Genomic DNA, 13,547 nt, shown 5'->3' with positions numbered 1-13,547 from the left:
AGGAAACGTGTCATTCCAAACTTGATGATACAATATTCCAACCAGGCTGGACCATCCTTTTGGTTAAATGATTTCATTCCAAACTTGATGCTAGATTATTTGACTTTGAGAAATTGGTAATTATAACATTCCACATTGAAACATTAAAATAGTTGTTTGCATAAGAAGCCTGTTGATCTTGTTCTTAATTGAAACTTGACATCATGTGATTAGATTATTGTAAGTGACTTGACTGTTGTTCCTATTCATTGAAACTAGACAATGGTTATTCTCTTACAAATAAACCTAAGTATATGGTACTTTGCAAATCAAATTGTTCAACCTTGTTCATAATTTATGAAACTGGCTTGATGCTAATGAACATGATATTATGATGTTTTATGACATTGATATATGTTCTTCTTTGTCTAATGTTATGTTCCTTTAGTAGAACTAGATATCTTTGGTAGATTATTCAACTGATTGAATTCATGATAATATGAAATTCATATTTGATATTATATAGAGGATGCAAAAATGCAGGAGAGCTTAATGAATAGGATCTTGATCAAGATGACCTGCTTGAAGAATGAATATATCATTTAGAGTGTGTAGAGACTTGACATTTCACCTGCTATTACCCATTTTGATGGAGTCCATTTATTTGAAACTTGCATTTTGCTATCTTTATTTTACGAACATGGTTGATTGTGAACGGATTTTGAGACTTATTTTGGATGCTGGGATTTGGATGAGTTTAGAAGGAATCTAAAACTCTAAATATTTATTTTGCTATGTTGATCTCAGAACAGATGCATGATAATAATGTTTATTTATTTAGATTACAAATGATTATTGAGTTTAATATCTTACTATTAAAATTCTTGACTAATCCAAGTTGATTGTCTTGGACTGGATGTGAATTATTCATACTTGTTTGAACATTACTGATGCAACTCGGCAAGTGTACCGATCGTTCAAGTAATAAAGTGATAAGTAAGTTATCGTCTCCACAGGGATTGTGAGCGAATATCTTATAAACGTCCTCTCAAGATATAAAACTCAAGTGATTTGAAGAACAATAGAAATTAAAGGCAAAGACGTATTTTTGGATTTTAAAATAAGAGAATAATGCAAAATGATTTAGGTAAAAATATGAGAGATATTGCAGGTAAGTACACTTGTCCTATGATCCCCACTTTTTACTACGGATTGATTCACAATGCTCAATTAAAATAAACAACCAAACAATTTATCATCCAAACAATTATTAGCTAAACCTCAATTCCTTGCAAATTTAGCCCTTTAATCACAATTAGAACCCCAATTCCTTGCAATGTTTCAATTGAGATCAAGATTAAATGTTTGTAATCAAGAATGCGTTTATTCCTAGCACGCATGTTAATTATTATCCTACCCCCTTTCTGGACCAAAACCCCAATTATATTCCTATCTAGGGTTTTAACCCTCAGATTATCATTCAATACTAAACTGATTAGATTTAATATAAACGATAAGCAATATGCACAGAGTAGGCATAAATCAATTAAATTAAAGAGCGAAAAGTAAACCAATCCATAAATAAAAAAAGGTTCACATAGGGTTTGTGACCCTACCCACAATGAAGGAAACTAGCCAGACATGGTCATAGCTGAATTACAATGATTCATAAAAGAAGAATAAGAATTCAAAAGGAAGAGAAAATAATCTCCAAGATCAATCTCCGCAAAAAGCTCCAGAAGTTCTTTTCAAGCTCTCTGTCCATCTCCTTTTTGTCTTCTGATTCCCCCTTTTTAATTTTGCACGCACGCGTTCAAAACACGGTGTCTTCCTGCTCGAAAACCGGCGCTGATGGCGCCTTTTTGTACTGAATTTGAATTAATCCACGCTATCAGCGCCGGTCATACTTCTTCCGCGCTGATGGCGCGGATTTTTCTCTGAAAATGCATTTATTCTGCGCTGATAGCGTCGCCCATCTGATCCAAATTTTCCTTCTGCGCAAATTCTCATTTTCCATGCTAAATTCCTATCCAAATATAAACTTGAGTGAGAAATAACATTGAAAATGAAAAACTAACAATTAATCCATAAAATGTATTGATAAGTATGCTCTTTTGACCTTAAAGCTTAGTATTTTAACTTGGAAAATCAAATATATTACAACCACATCAATTACACTAGTCACTCTATTGAATTGTTTTGTATGGTGAACAAAGGGAACAAAACTTTGGTACATCGGATATACTCAACTGGATACATCTTTTTTCCACATTTGAAAAAAAAAATTCCCAACACATTGAAAAAAATTCCCGTTTTGGAAAAAAGATGTACCAGTTGAGTACATTTGATGCACCAAATTTTGTTCGAACATAGGAGGAGATTGTTAAATATATTAATAATATAATTCAATAGTATGTTCAGATACAAGCTCAATAAATAATAGCATGATTATTTAGGTCCATATGAATTTTCTAAGCTAGAGGTAATACTGTTTGAGTGTTCCAAATTTAATATCTCTTCGTGTAATACTTCAAACACCTCTAAATTCTCCTCTCTCAAACCTATAATCTCCAACGTACACCGTTCTAGAAATTGTTATTTCATTTGACTACTGGCAATAACTACAAACCGGAATCTTTATTGCGGCCAGTGTATATATGGATGTATTCGTATAAAAAAAAATGCTTTCGGCATTTACAACTTATACGCGTGAAGCATGAGATAGAGACATGTAGTCACATAACTTATATGGACGTAGCTTTGCACATAACTATTGACTTAAAAAGTGAATAAAGCATTATAAAATAAATAAATAAATAAAGGTGAACAAAGCATATAAATTCAATCAGTAAAAGCCATTTTAATCAAGAGAAAGTTTTTTGTGTAAGCACATAGCTCAAGACTTGTTGCAACATGTCACGTCACGTCAACTTCTAAAATCTAATAGCTACGTCGATAATTTATGGGTAAACATCACCAATACTCAAAAAAAGAAAGAGTGCGGAAAATGAGTGAAAAATGACAACAAGTACAGAACAAACCACGGCCGGTTCCTCTTTTTTTTTCTTTTCTTCCGGCCTTAAGTTTTTTTCTTGTTAGTTAGCTCATGCAAATGGACAGTGCTTAATTTTAGGTTGGGAAAGCTAATCTTCTAATTAAAATCAGATTACCCTTCTTAATTATAACCATATATATAAAGCTCATGAGAAGCTAGAAACCTCGCATGATCAAGTTGTTAATTGCTCTTCTCCAACATCATGTCAGTGGTAGAAGAAAAAGGCCCTGCAAGTGGGAAAGAAGATTACACTCAAGATGGCACTGTGGACTTAAAAGGTAGACCCGTTTTAAGATCAAAGACTGGACGATGGAAAGCTTGTTCCTTCATAGTAGGTAAATGAAGCCTTTTGCGGCCTTAACTTTGATTTAAGCCTTTTTTTTAATACGCTAATCCTTTCTTTAAAGAATGATTATCACTTGTTTTTGAATATGGATTATGCATGTGTCTGTGTGTGTGTGTAATTTATAGGGTATGAAGTGTTTGAGAGGATGGCTTACTACGGGATAGCAACAAACCTAGTGGTGTATCTAACGACAAAGCTCCATGAGGGCACTGTGAAATCTTCAAACAACGTTAGCCACTGGGTTGGTTCAGTGTGGATGATGCCACTTGCAGGGGCTTACGTAGCCGATGCCTATTTAGGTCGATATTGGACCTTCGTAATTGGATCGTTCATTTATCTTTCGGTAAGAAATGTTAGATTTATTTTTCACCATTTTAATATTACTTACCGGTAAAGAAAGGTTGGACTTGATAACAATCTTGGTTGAATATTGTGGTTTTTTTATTAAAAAAAATCAAAATATTCATTCTCAACTAACTAAATTGTGATTATGCATGTGTTCAAGACCTGGCCTCAGAGCCCCAATCTTTTATTAGCTGGTCCTTAGAGGCTCATTTGAGCAGGGATGTACATAATGTTCAAATCATTCAAACTATTTTAAAAACTGAATCAAATCAATTAAAAAAATAGGATTTTTTTTTTTAAACAGCTTAAAAAATCTATCCACTTCTTAATTTTGGATGTGATTTGGATATCCATTTATCAAATGGTTTGTATATACTAAATAATCAAATCATATTCATTTTATTTTATTTTCATTAACCGTTTTTTATTTTTATTTTGTAACCCTAACTTCAATATTCTGATTTGTCTGCTTTCAATTATTCCTTAATCTGATGATAAGTGAATGAGGTGACTTAACGTCTGCATAGCTCAATTGTTCAAGATGAGAAAAACCAGGGGAGTTGTATAACAGATTGAATAATATTTGAAAATGACGGAAAGTAGGGCCTCGTTTGGAGTTTGGTTAATTGGTCACGACCATTGAAAGGAAACGAACAAAGCATTCATAAAACTAGAAGAAGAATCTAAATGCAAATGAACACCCCAAACTCTAATTTGAAGCTCGAAACGCGTACCAGAGAAGCGGTGAGGAACGCGTAAGCGAAAAATGCAAAGAAACGTGGGATCCTCTAGCTTGGAGAGCAAGCAAGGAGTGTCGGTGCCGTCGTTTAATGGCAAAACGACATCGCTACAGATATGAACCGTAAGCAGAGCAACCACAAAACCGATTTTGAACTTACAACAAGTTTATAGTTCATAAACGTTTTTGATTTAAAATTGGAAGGTTTTGGAACCGACATTTTAAAACCCAATTTAAAAAAAAAAAAAGGGTTTGGTTTGAAAATCAAAGTATTTAAAATCAATTTGGTTCCATTTTGATCAAAACCAGTTATGAACCTTGGATGCACGTCCTTATGTTTGACCAGTCTCTTGACTCTCTAAAGTGTTTCCTATTATAGATACTCTTTTCACTTATTGAAAGAGACATTTTACATCAATTTCATTTGAGTTATTTCTCTGCCTAAATATAGACATAAGCTCTACTACACTCACAGTTCACTATGTTACCTATTTTTCATGATTATAAACGGGACATGCCCTTGTTTTCTTTGGGCACAGGGAATGTGTTTGTTGACTCTAGCAGTTTCACTACGAGCACTGAGGCCACCACCATGTGCTCAAGGCGTGGCAGACCAGAGTTGTCCGCGGGCTTCATCGTTTCAAAGGGGTATCTTCTTCTTTGCATTGTACATCATTGCAGTGGGCACAGGGGGAACCAAGCCCAATATTTCTACTATGGGAGCAGACCAATTTGATGAGTTTGAGCCCAAAGAGAGATCCCATAAGCTTTCCTTCTTCAATTGGTGGTTCTTTAGCATTTTCTTTGGTACCCTTTTCTCCAACACTTTCTTGGTTTACATACAAGACAAAGTGAGTTGGACAGTTGGATATGCCCTTCCAACCCTTGGGCTTGCTGTTTCAGTATTGTTGTTTCTGCTAGGATCTCCATTTTATAGGCACAAATTGCCTTCAGGTAGCCCTATAACAAGGATCCTTCAGGTACTTGTGGCTGCTGGGAGAAAGTGGAAGGTACATGTCCCAGATGATCCTAAAGAGCTACATGAGCTCAACATTGAAGACTATGCAAGTAAAGGGAGAAACAGAATTGATAAAAGCTCTGCATTAAGGTTAAACTCTAATTACTTTTTGCTACTTCAAACTTCACTGTTTTTCCATGTCACATATATTTGGCATGAATCATTGTCATTTGCATACATCGATCTCACTCCCTTCTCTGCTTTCAGTTTCCTAGACAAAGCAGCTATTAAGACTGGACAAACTTCATCGTGGATGCTTTGTACAGTAACCCAAGTTGAGGAAACCAAGCAAATGATAAAAATGATACCTATTTTGATTACAACAATTATTCCAAGCACCTTGACAGTTCAAGCGAGCACACTCTTCATCAAACAAGGCATCACGCTAGACAGGAGTATGGGACCCCATTTTGAAATCCCTCCTGCATCTCTTACGGCATTTATAACTATCTTCATGCTGTTAAGCATTGTAATCTATGACCGGCTTTTTGTTCCAGCTATCCGACGCTACACAAAGAATCCCAGAGGGATCACAATGCTGCAGAGACTTGGAATTGGCCTTGTGCTGCACGTGATTATCATGGTCACTGCATGCTTTGCTGAAAGAAAGAGACTCAGTGTTGCAAGAGAAAACAACCTCTTAGGCCAGCATGATACAATTCCACTCACTATTTTCATTCTCCTCCCTCAGTTTGCCTTGGCTGGGGTCGCTGATAACTTCTTTGAAGTTGCCAAGATAGAGCTCTTCTATGATCAAGCACCAAATGGCATGAAAAGTCTGGGAACATCATATTTCACAACCAGCTTGGGTATTGGAAGTTTTTTCGGTAGTTTTATTCTATCAACTGTTGTTGATATAACCGAGAGACAAGGTCACAAGGGTTGGGTTTTGGATAATCTAAACGTCTCCCATTTAGATTATTATTATGCATTCATGGCTGTACTAAGCTTTATCAACTTCCTTTGCTTTTTGGTTGTTGCTAAGTTCTTTTCCTATAACGTTGATGCAACAGAAAACAAATCGGGCTTGGAGATGACTTCTGCTTCATCCCCAGTAATGGAATAAGCCAAAGCAATCCACAACCAGATGTCAAGTGTAACACTCCGTTCTAGAACCGGTTTGTTAACATTGCTTTATGATATTAAGCGCAGTTACAATCACATTGGTTCAATTAAAAATCCGGATAAATTTTTTCATTTTCCTTTTTAAAACTTACTTGTTTTTCCTTTTTAACAACGCCAAGTTTGAAATAACCAATTGCGTGACCATAACCTTATTACTTTGCGGAATAATCAAAACTAAACTTAACATCGTATCATTATTTTGTTCGAGTTCAATACTAAACTCTCTTCACATATTATTAAATTGGAATTTCTATACTTACTTTATAGTTCTCATCTCATACTATGTTATAGATCTCATATATAGCTTCGCGTGGGTTCAAATCGCGCTCAAATCAGAGATCTCAAGCTCAAGTTATGACTATTTTAATAAAATAGGTTGGTGCTGTCTCGGGATGCGCGCCCGAGCGCTCAAATGGGCGCTCGCGCGCCCACTGCGAAGAATTTTGATCACCATCAGGTCATTCAGAGCGCTTGGGCGGGTTTCTACGCGCTTGAGTATTTCATAATCATCAATCAACTACTTAATTCATACCACAACACAAGTATGAGCTTACCAATTCCAAGGAGCTAATTGAGCTCCATCGCTTGCTCCAATGGTAGGTCACTCAAGGTTGGTCCAAATGCCTCACTCCTAGGCATCATATGGACACAATCAATATCCAACCAAACCAACCATTTATCACAATTGCAAGAAAATCCACAAACTAAGTATACAACCTAGAAATTTTCAAAGCATAATCAAATAGCTAAATAAGTTCATTTCTACCGATTAAACGTCATTCCTAGCATTTTTCATAACATGTACTAAGTCTCAATCCACCTAGAACATAGCCAATATACTCTCATAATCACAAACCCTAAAACACTATTCATCCAAAACCTAAATCATGCAAAACTTAAGAACTTTGTGTGAAAGAGAGTGGAAAACTCACCACAATGGATCACACTACAAGGATTTGTTGCCCTCAAGCTTCCATGGAGGTAGAAGCTCCCAAAACCCCACACTTTTACAAAAGGGTCAAATTTTTGGAGGATAATATCTCACTCCACAAGGACTCCCACTCAAAACCAAGCCTTGATTATGGAAGAGGGGAAGATTTGGAGTAGGTTAGGCTTTGGAATGGATGGATTTGGTCAACTCTAGGGTTTCCCCCTCTCTTCCTCCTCTCTTTCTCCTTCTCCTTCTTTTCCTTTCTTTCTTTCTTTCTTTTCTGTTTGCAGCTCGACGGGTGGGAACGGATTTTTGGGTTCTCTTGTATTGTTTGTCACTTAACTTTGTGTTAAGTGGCTTTATGTGGGTATTGGTTCATCTATCTATTCAACTCCATTAATTACCAAACTTTACCCAAATGTCTGGAATATTTTTCTAGGAATATTTCCACTTCCATTTTTATATTTTGGGCACTTTTGCATGCACCCATTAATACCCCTTAAATTTCAGTGGGTACACTTTTTACCTCCAAAGTGACTCCAATTCATTTAATTAAGTCTTATACTTAATTTTACTCACTAATACATGCTTAATTATTTAATTACATGTAATTTACTAATTAATTAGGCTAGGGCTATTATAGTCACCTCACCTTTTTACGATTTTGTCCGCAAAATCAAGAACATACCTATCCTTAAACTCAGGATATTGCCGGAGAAGCTCGTCTTCCCGCTCCCAAGTGGACTCTTCAGGCGTCCTTCCTTCCCATTGAACCTTCACCATAGGAATGGATTTATTCCTCAGCCTCTTTTCATCTCTTTCGAGTATTTTCAGTGGCCCAACGGGAGTTTTCAAATTCTCTCGGATCTCAACATCATCAGGTTGAACCACATGAGAAGGATCAGCTACATATCTCCTCAGCTGAGAAACATGGAATACATCGTGCAAATTTGATAATTGAGGAGGTAAGGCAAGCTGGCAGGCAACCGGTCCTACCCTACGAAGAATCTGGTAGGGTTCAATAAATCTCGGACTCAGCTTCCTCACTCACAGGGCTCGTCCAACACCCGTAACCGGTGACAACTTTAGGAATACATGATCTCCCTCCTCAAACTCTAGAGGCCGGTGCTTGAGATCATAATAACTTTTCTGACGATCCTTAGCCTTTCTCAGACGATCCCTAATCATTTTGATCTGCTCAGTAGTCTCCTGAACAAAATCCAATCCAAACCGCTCTGTGTCTCCAACCTCTGACCAGCAAGTAGGCGTCCTACACCTGCGACCATACAAGGCCTCGTAGGGAGCCATACCCAGACTAGCATGAAAACTATTATTATAAGAGAACTCAACCAGCGGGAGATATCGATCCCATGCAGTACCCTGCTCCAGGGTGCAAGCCCTCAGCATATCCTCCAACGTCTGAATGGTCCTCTCAGTCTGACCATCCGTCTGTGGGTGATAAGCAGTGCTCAGTCTCAACTGAGTGCCAAGAGCCTCCTGCAATGCTCCCCAGAAGCGAGAAGTGAACTTCGGTCCCCGATCACTAACAATGCTCTCAGGCACCCCATGAAGCCTCACAATCTCCTTCACATAGAGCCTAGTTAATCTCTCAGCAGAGAAGTCTACCCGTACTGGCAAAAAGTGTGCGGATTTTGTCAATCTATCCACAATCACCCATATAGAATCATAACTAGCCTGTGTTCGCGGCAAACCCACTACGAAATCCATGGAGATACTCTCCCATTTCAATTCAGGAACATCCAGAGATTGCAACATACCAGAAGGCTTTTGATGCTCAATCTTGACCTTCTGACAAATGAGACACTTAGAGACAAATTCGGCAATGTCTTTCTTCATACCAGGCCACCAGAAATTAATCTTTAGATCCTGATACATCTTTGTAGCTCCCGGATGGACGGTAAATTGACCCTTATAGGCCTCCGTCATTACTTCCTCCGTCAACTGCCTAGGTACGACAATACGACCCTGATATAATAGTATACCTTCATCATTGCAGGATACACCACTCTGGCCCTTCAGCCGTTTTGCACTCTCATTTTGCAGTTGAGCTTCTTTAATTCTGGTCATCATTTCATTTTCGATGCTTGTAATTTCGATGCCACAAATTCTACATGGAAAGATTTTAGATAATTTCATATCTCTAAACCTCTCAATCACATCATAGTCTCTAATTATCATGCTTGCTAAGCTCACAGATTTACGGCTCAGTGCATCAGCTACAACATTAGCCTTGCCAGGATGATATTTCAATTCAAAATCGTAGTCCTTTAGGAACTCAGTCCACCGTCGTTGTCTCATATTTAACTCCTTTTGATCAAACAAGTATTTCAAACTCTTGTGATCGCTAAATATGGCAAATTTCATTCCATATAAGAAGTGCCTCCACTGTTTCAATCCAAAAACGATTGCAGCAAGCTCTAGGTCATGGGTTGGATAATTTTCTTCATGCGGTTTCAATTGCCTCGATGCATAAGCTACCACTCGCCTATCTTGCATCAGCACACATCCCAATCCCTTTTTGGAAGCATCGCTGTATAACTCAAATTCACCTTCCGGATCAGGAAGTACTAACACCGGAGCTGTTGTCAATTTTTCCTTAAGCTTCTGGAAACATTCTTCGCATTCATGCGTCCAAATAAATGGAGCATCCTTCCGGGTCAAACGGGTTAATGGCAAAACCATTGCCGAGAATCCATTTATAAATCTCCGGTAATAACCGGCCAAACCCAGAAAACTCCTTACTTCTGTTACAGTCTTGGGTCTCTCCCAATCAATAACTGCCTCTATCTTACTCGGATCAACCGCCACTCCATTTATAAAAATTTTGACAAAAATATTTTTCGTCAAAAAATTTGAGGGAAATGATTGGAGGGAATTTAGATTCCGTAAAGAAATTTGACAAAAAAAAAAATTTCGTCGGAAGTTTTTATAGAAATATTTTCCATCAAAAAAAAAATTCTGAAATATTTGTCGTCAAAATTTTTTACGAAAATATTTTTCGTCAAAATTTTCGCTGTAAATGTGTTTTGTTGGAAATATTTTTTGACAAAAATTTGGACAAAAATATTTTCCGTAAAAAAATTTCACTAAATTATTTTCTGTCAATTTTTTTTATGAATGTGTTTTGTCAAAAAAAAATTACAGAATTTTTTTTCGTTGAAAAGTTTGACAGAATTGTTTCTGTCGAAAGTTTCGACGAAATTTAGATTCTATCAAGAATTTTGACTGAAATATTTTGTCCCTCAAAAATTTATGTCAGTGATTATGACAAAATCTTGTTCCGTCTCTAGTTTTGACGGAAAAAAAAAAATTGTCTCTATTTTCCACGTAATATGATTTTCATCAAAATTTTCGACGAAATATTTTTCTTCGATAAATTTTGTTAGTATTTGAGACTTTTCTAATAATGTCACATTTAAAAATGATTCATATTTATGTAATTTTCACATTTTAATGTTAAGGATAAAAGATAATACTTATTTGTTCTTTAATTGTAAAATAGTTTGGTTATGGATAATCATGGATAACCAATTATTTTTATGATTTGGTAAATAACCAGTTTATAAAATAAAATGCAGTTTCATATGAAACCGAGATTTAAAAATAACCGGTTTTTAAAATGTGGAGCAATTTGGTTATGGATCGATTTGGTTCTTTTGAACATTTTAAATGTAGGAAATCTTAGATTTATGCGAAAGCGGTTTAGGACCTAGTACATTGGTATGCTTACCGAATCATCTTTGTTTCACAATTACCTCTCGGTGCGCAGGTCTCGTGTAGAATCTTCCCTTATAGGATTCCTCTTCACGAACAGCTCACCTCAGCGCCGCAGCACGAACAACCTCCTTGAAGCTGGACTGTGGCAGATCTTCCAAACTATCTCTCGAGGAGGAAGGGGAAGTGTGTGGGCACTGATTAGATTCTGAGCTTGCCTCTTTCTCACAAAAAAGACCTAGGAGGCTGATGACTTAAGAGGTACTATTTATATGGGTTCCAAGAAACCCTAGCTCATTGGGCTCTAGGTTCCTTGGGCTCTTCTCATACTAATAACCCATTTGGGCTTTAGTAAAAGAGCAAACCCAACAATCTCCCACTTGCTCTTTTGGATACAAACTTGAGTCGTAAAACCCAAGATCATGTAACCCATAAGTCATCATCTATCCGAAAAATACCTCATCCCTTGTCTCAAGCTAGCTTGGGGATCTACCATCTGTTATTAATCAAGGCTCCTGATAATCAACGAATGATTATCTAATTCGGAGCTACTCCACTAAAAGCCCGAACTTGAACTCCAAGATTAACAACACTTATAACATGAATATGCATCGCCCCTTTGTAGAATGTCTATAATTGATTGACAAGTTTTCTGTAACTCAATCAATTATTTATTCCCTTGACTATGATAGTTTCTCTGATGGATTACATGCACTGGCCAGTGTCTTTAATATCCAAGTACCGAAACATATCAAGGGGACATATCCTACAAATTCCATGTTGTTTATCTCATAAATACCGATAATCAAATAATCTCACTCCCAAAATACCGAGTTATTGGCCGTCAATAGATCGAACCTCATCTGTTGGTAAATCAAAGAATGAAAACTATTTGATTACCTATTTATAATAAACTCAGGATTAAGAGCAATCACGTAACTATAGTTAACTGGAGATTTGATACATTATGACAGAAAAACAACCTTAATCAAATCTCTCCTTGATCCTTTCAATGTGAATGTTAATTCACACCAATATTTTACAATGATTCGGATAAAATCATTTCATAAAATATTGCAGCCTGAATAAAGTGCCCAACTTTATTTAATGACTGTGACTCCATTCATCAATTGTGAGAACCTATGATCATGTCCTCCATGAACGTATTCATATGATCATATACTCCACAATTTGATCCGGACCTTTATGTTTGTAAATAGTGCGCAAAATAAATAAATAAAACCTTATTTATGAAATTCAGAAAATTATTTTATTGTTTCATCGTCTTACTCCAAGAGCACAATGAAACCAATAACTCCCACTTGCTTAATGCAAGTCTGGGATCCTCCTAAGACCCAAAGAAGTAACATGCCTCTCGAACACAAGTTCAGGCAAACTCTTAGTAACTGGGTCTGCAAGGTCCACCTCTAATGCTATCTGAGTTTAGTGAAAAACTCATAGCTCGAGGTTGATTTTCTTGAGTCAATATCAACTTGAAATAACTGAATTTTTGAAAACTCAGCTTTTCAAGACTCCCACTAGAATATACCAGCATATAATCTCTCGTTCTCCAAAGATACTTGAGTACATGCTTAGCAATAATCTAGTATTCCTCTAGGTTCAAAATGGTACTATCTCACTACTCCCACTACGTGACAGATGTCTGGTTTAACGCCCAACATGATATGCATGAGTCTACCTTTGCCAAAGCATAAGATATCCTACTTATGCATTCTTCCTTCTTAGAAGTCTTTGGTTACTCCTTAGGAAAATGAATTCCACATCTGAGAACTATAATTCTTCTCTTAGAATTCTCATGTTGAATTTTGGCAAGAGTTTTGTCAATGTAAGTAGCCTGAGGTGATGCCAACAACTTATTCTTCCGGTCTCATAAGAGTTTTATACCAAGAATATAATTGGCTTCCCCAGTACTTCCATACCAAAACACTAACTTAGCCAACTCTTTATGCTTGATATTACCTCCACATTGTTTCTAATAAGGAGCATATCATCTACATAAAGTACCAGAAAAGCTACTGTCTTCCGTTGTATCCTTTACATACAAATACACATCATTCATCAAGGTTCTCTCAAAATCAAAATTTTGATAACCTGATCAAAACTGATGTTTCAAGACCTGGATGCTTGCTTAAGTCTATGAAATAGACTTTCACAACTTGCATACCGTGTGTTCCTACTCATTTTCTATAAACCCTTTTGGTTGTTGTATGTAGATATCCTGACATCCAACTCCCAAAATGAAATCTCATAATT

At 36.6% G+C, this 13,547-nt stretch overlaps 1 protein-coding gene across 1 annotated transcript; it reads left to right on the top strand.

Moving 5' to 3' along the window:
- The first annotated feature begins 3,236 nt into the window (after positions 1 to 3,236).
- Positions 3,237 to 6,548, top strand: LOC133289460 (protein NRT1/ PTR FAMILY 5.2-like). Its single transcript, XM_061487392.1, has 4 exons — positions 3,237 to 3,369; positions 3,506 to 3,723; positions 5,004 to 5,572; positions 5,690 to 6,548. Exons 1-4 carry the CDS (start codon positions 3,237 to 3,239, stop codon positions 6,546 to 6,548), a joined length of 1,779 nt encoding a protein of 592 aa, XP_061343376.1.
- Positions 6,549 to 13,547: the final 6,999 nt, after the last annotated feature.

This window comes from Gastrolobium bilobum, unplaced genomic scaffold (genome assembly GCF_033153095.1).
Source record: "Gastrolobium bilobum isolate Gb01-03AN ecotype WA unplaced genomic scaffold, APGP_CSIRO_Gbil_v1 utg8959, whole genome shotgun sequence".
Lineage (NCBI taxonomy): Eukaryota > Viridiplantae > Streptophyta > Magnoliopsida > Fabales > Fabaceae > Gastrolobium > Gastrolobium bilobum.
The sequence above is the reverse complement of the archived record's forward strand: the minus strand, read 5'-3'. Positions and strand labels throughout refer to the sequence as shown.

Bases quoted from the DNA above. Each gene is read 5' to 3' on its own strand.
- LOC133289460 (XM_061487392.1), top strand. From the start codon at position 3,237: ATGTCAGTGGTAGAAGAAAAAGGCCCTGCAAGTGGGAAAGAAGATTAC. The intron at 3,370-3,505 runs GTAAATGAAGCC...TGTAATTTATAG, and splicing joins AGCTTGTTCCTTCATAGTAG to GGTATGAAGTGTTTGAGAGG. The intron at 3,724-5,003 runs GTAAGAAATGTT...CTTTGGGCACAG, and splicing joins GATCGTTCATTTATCTTTCG to GGAATGTGTTTGTTGACTCT.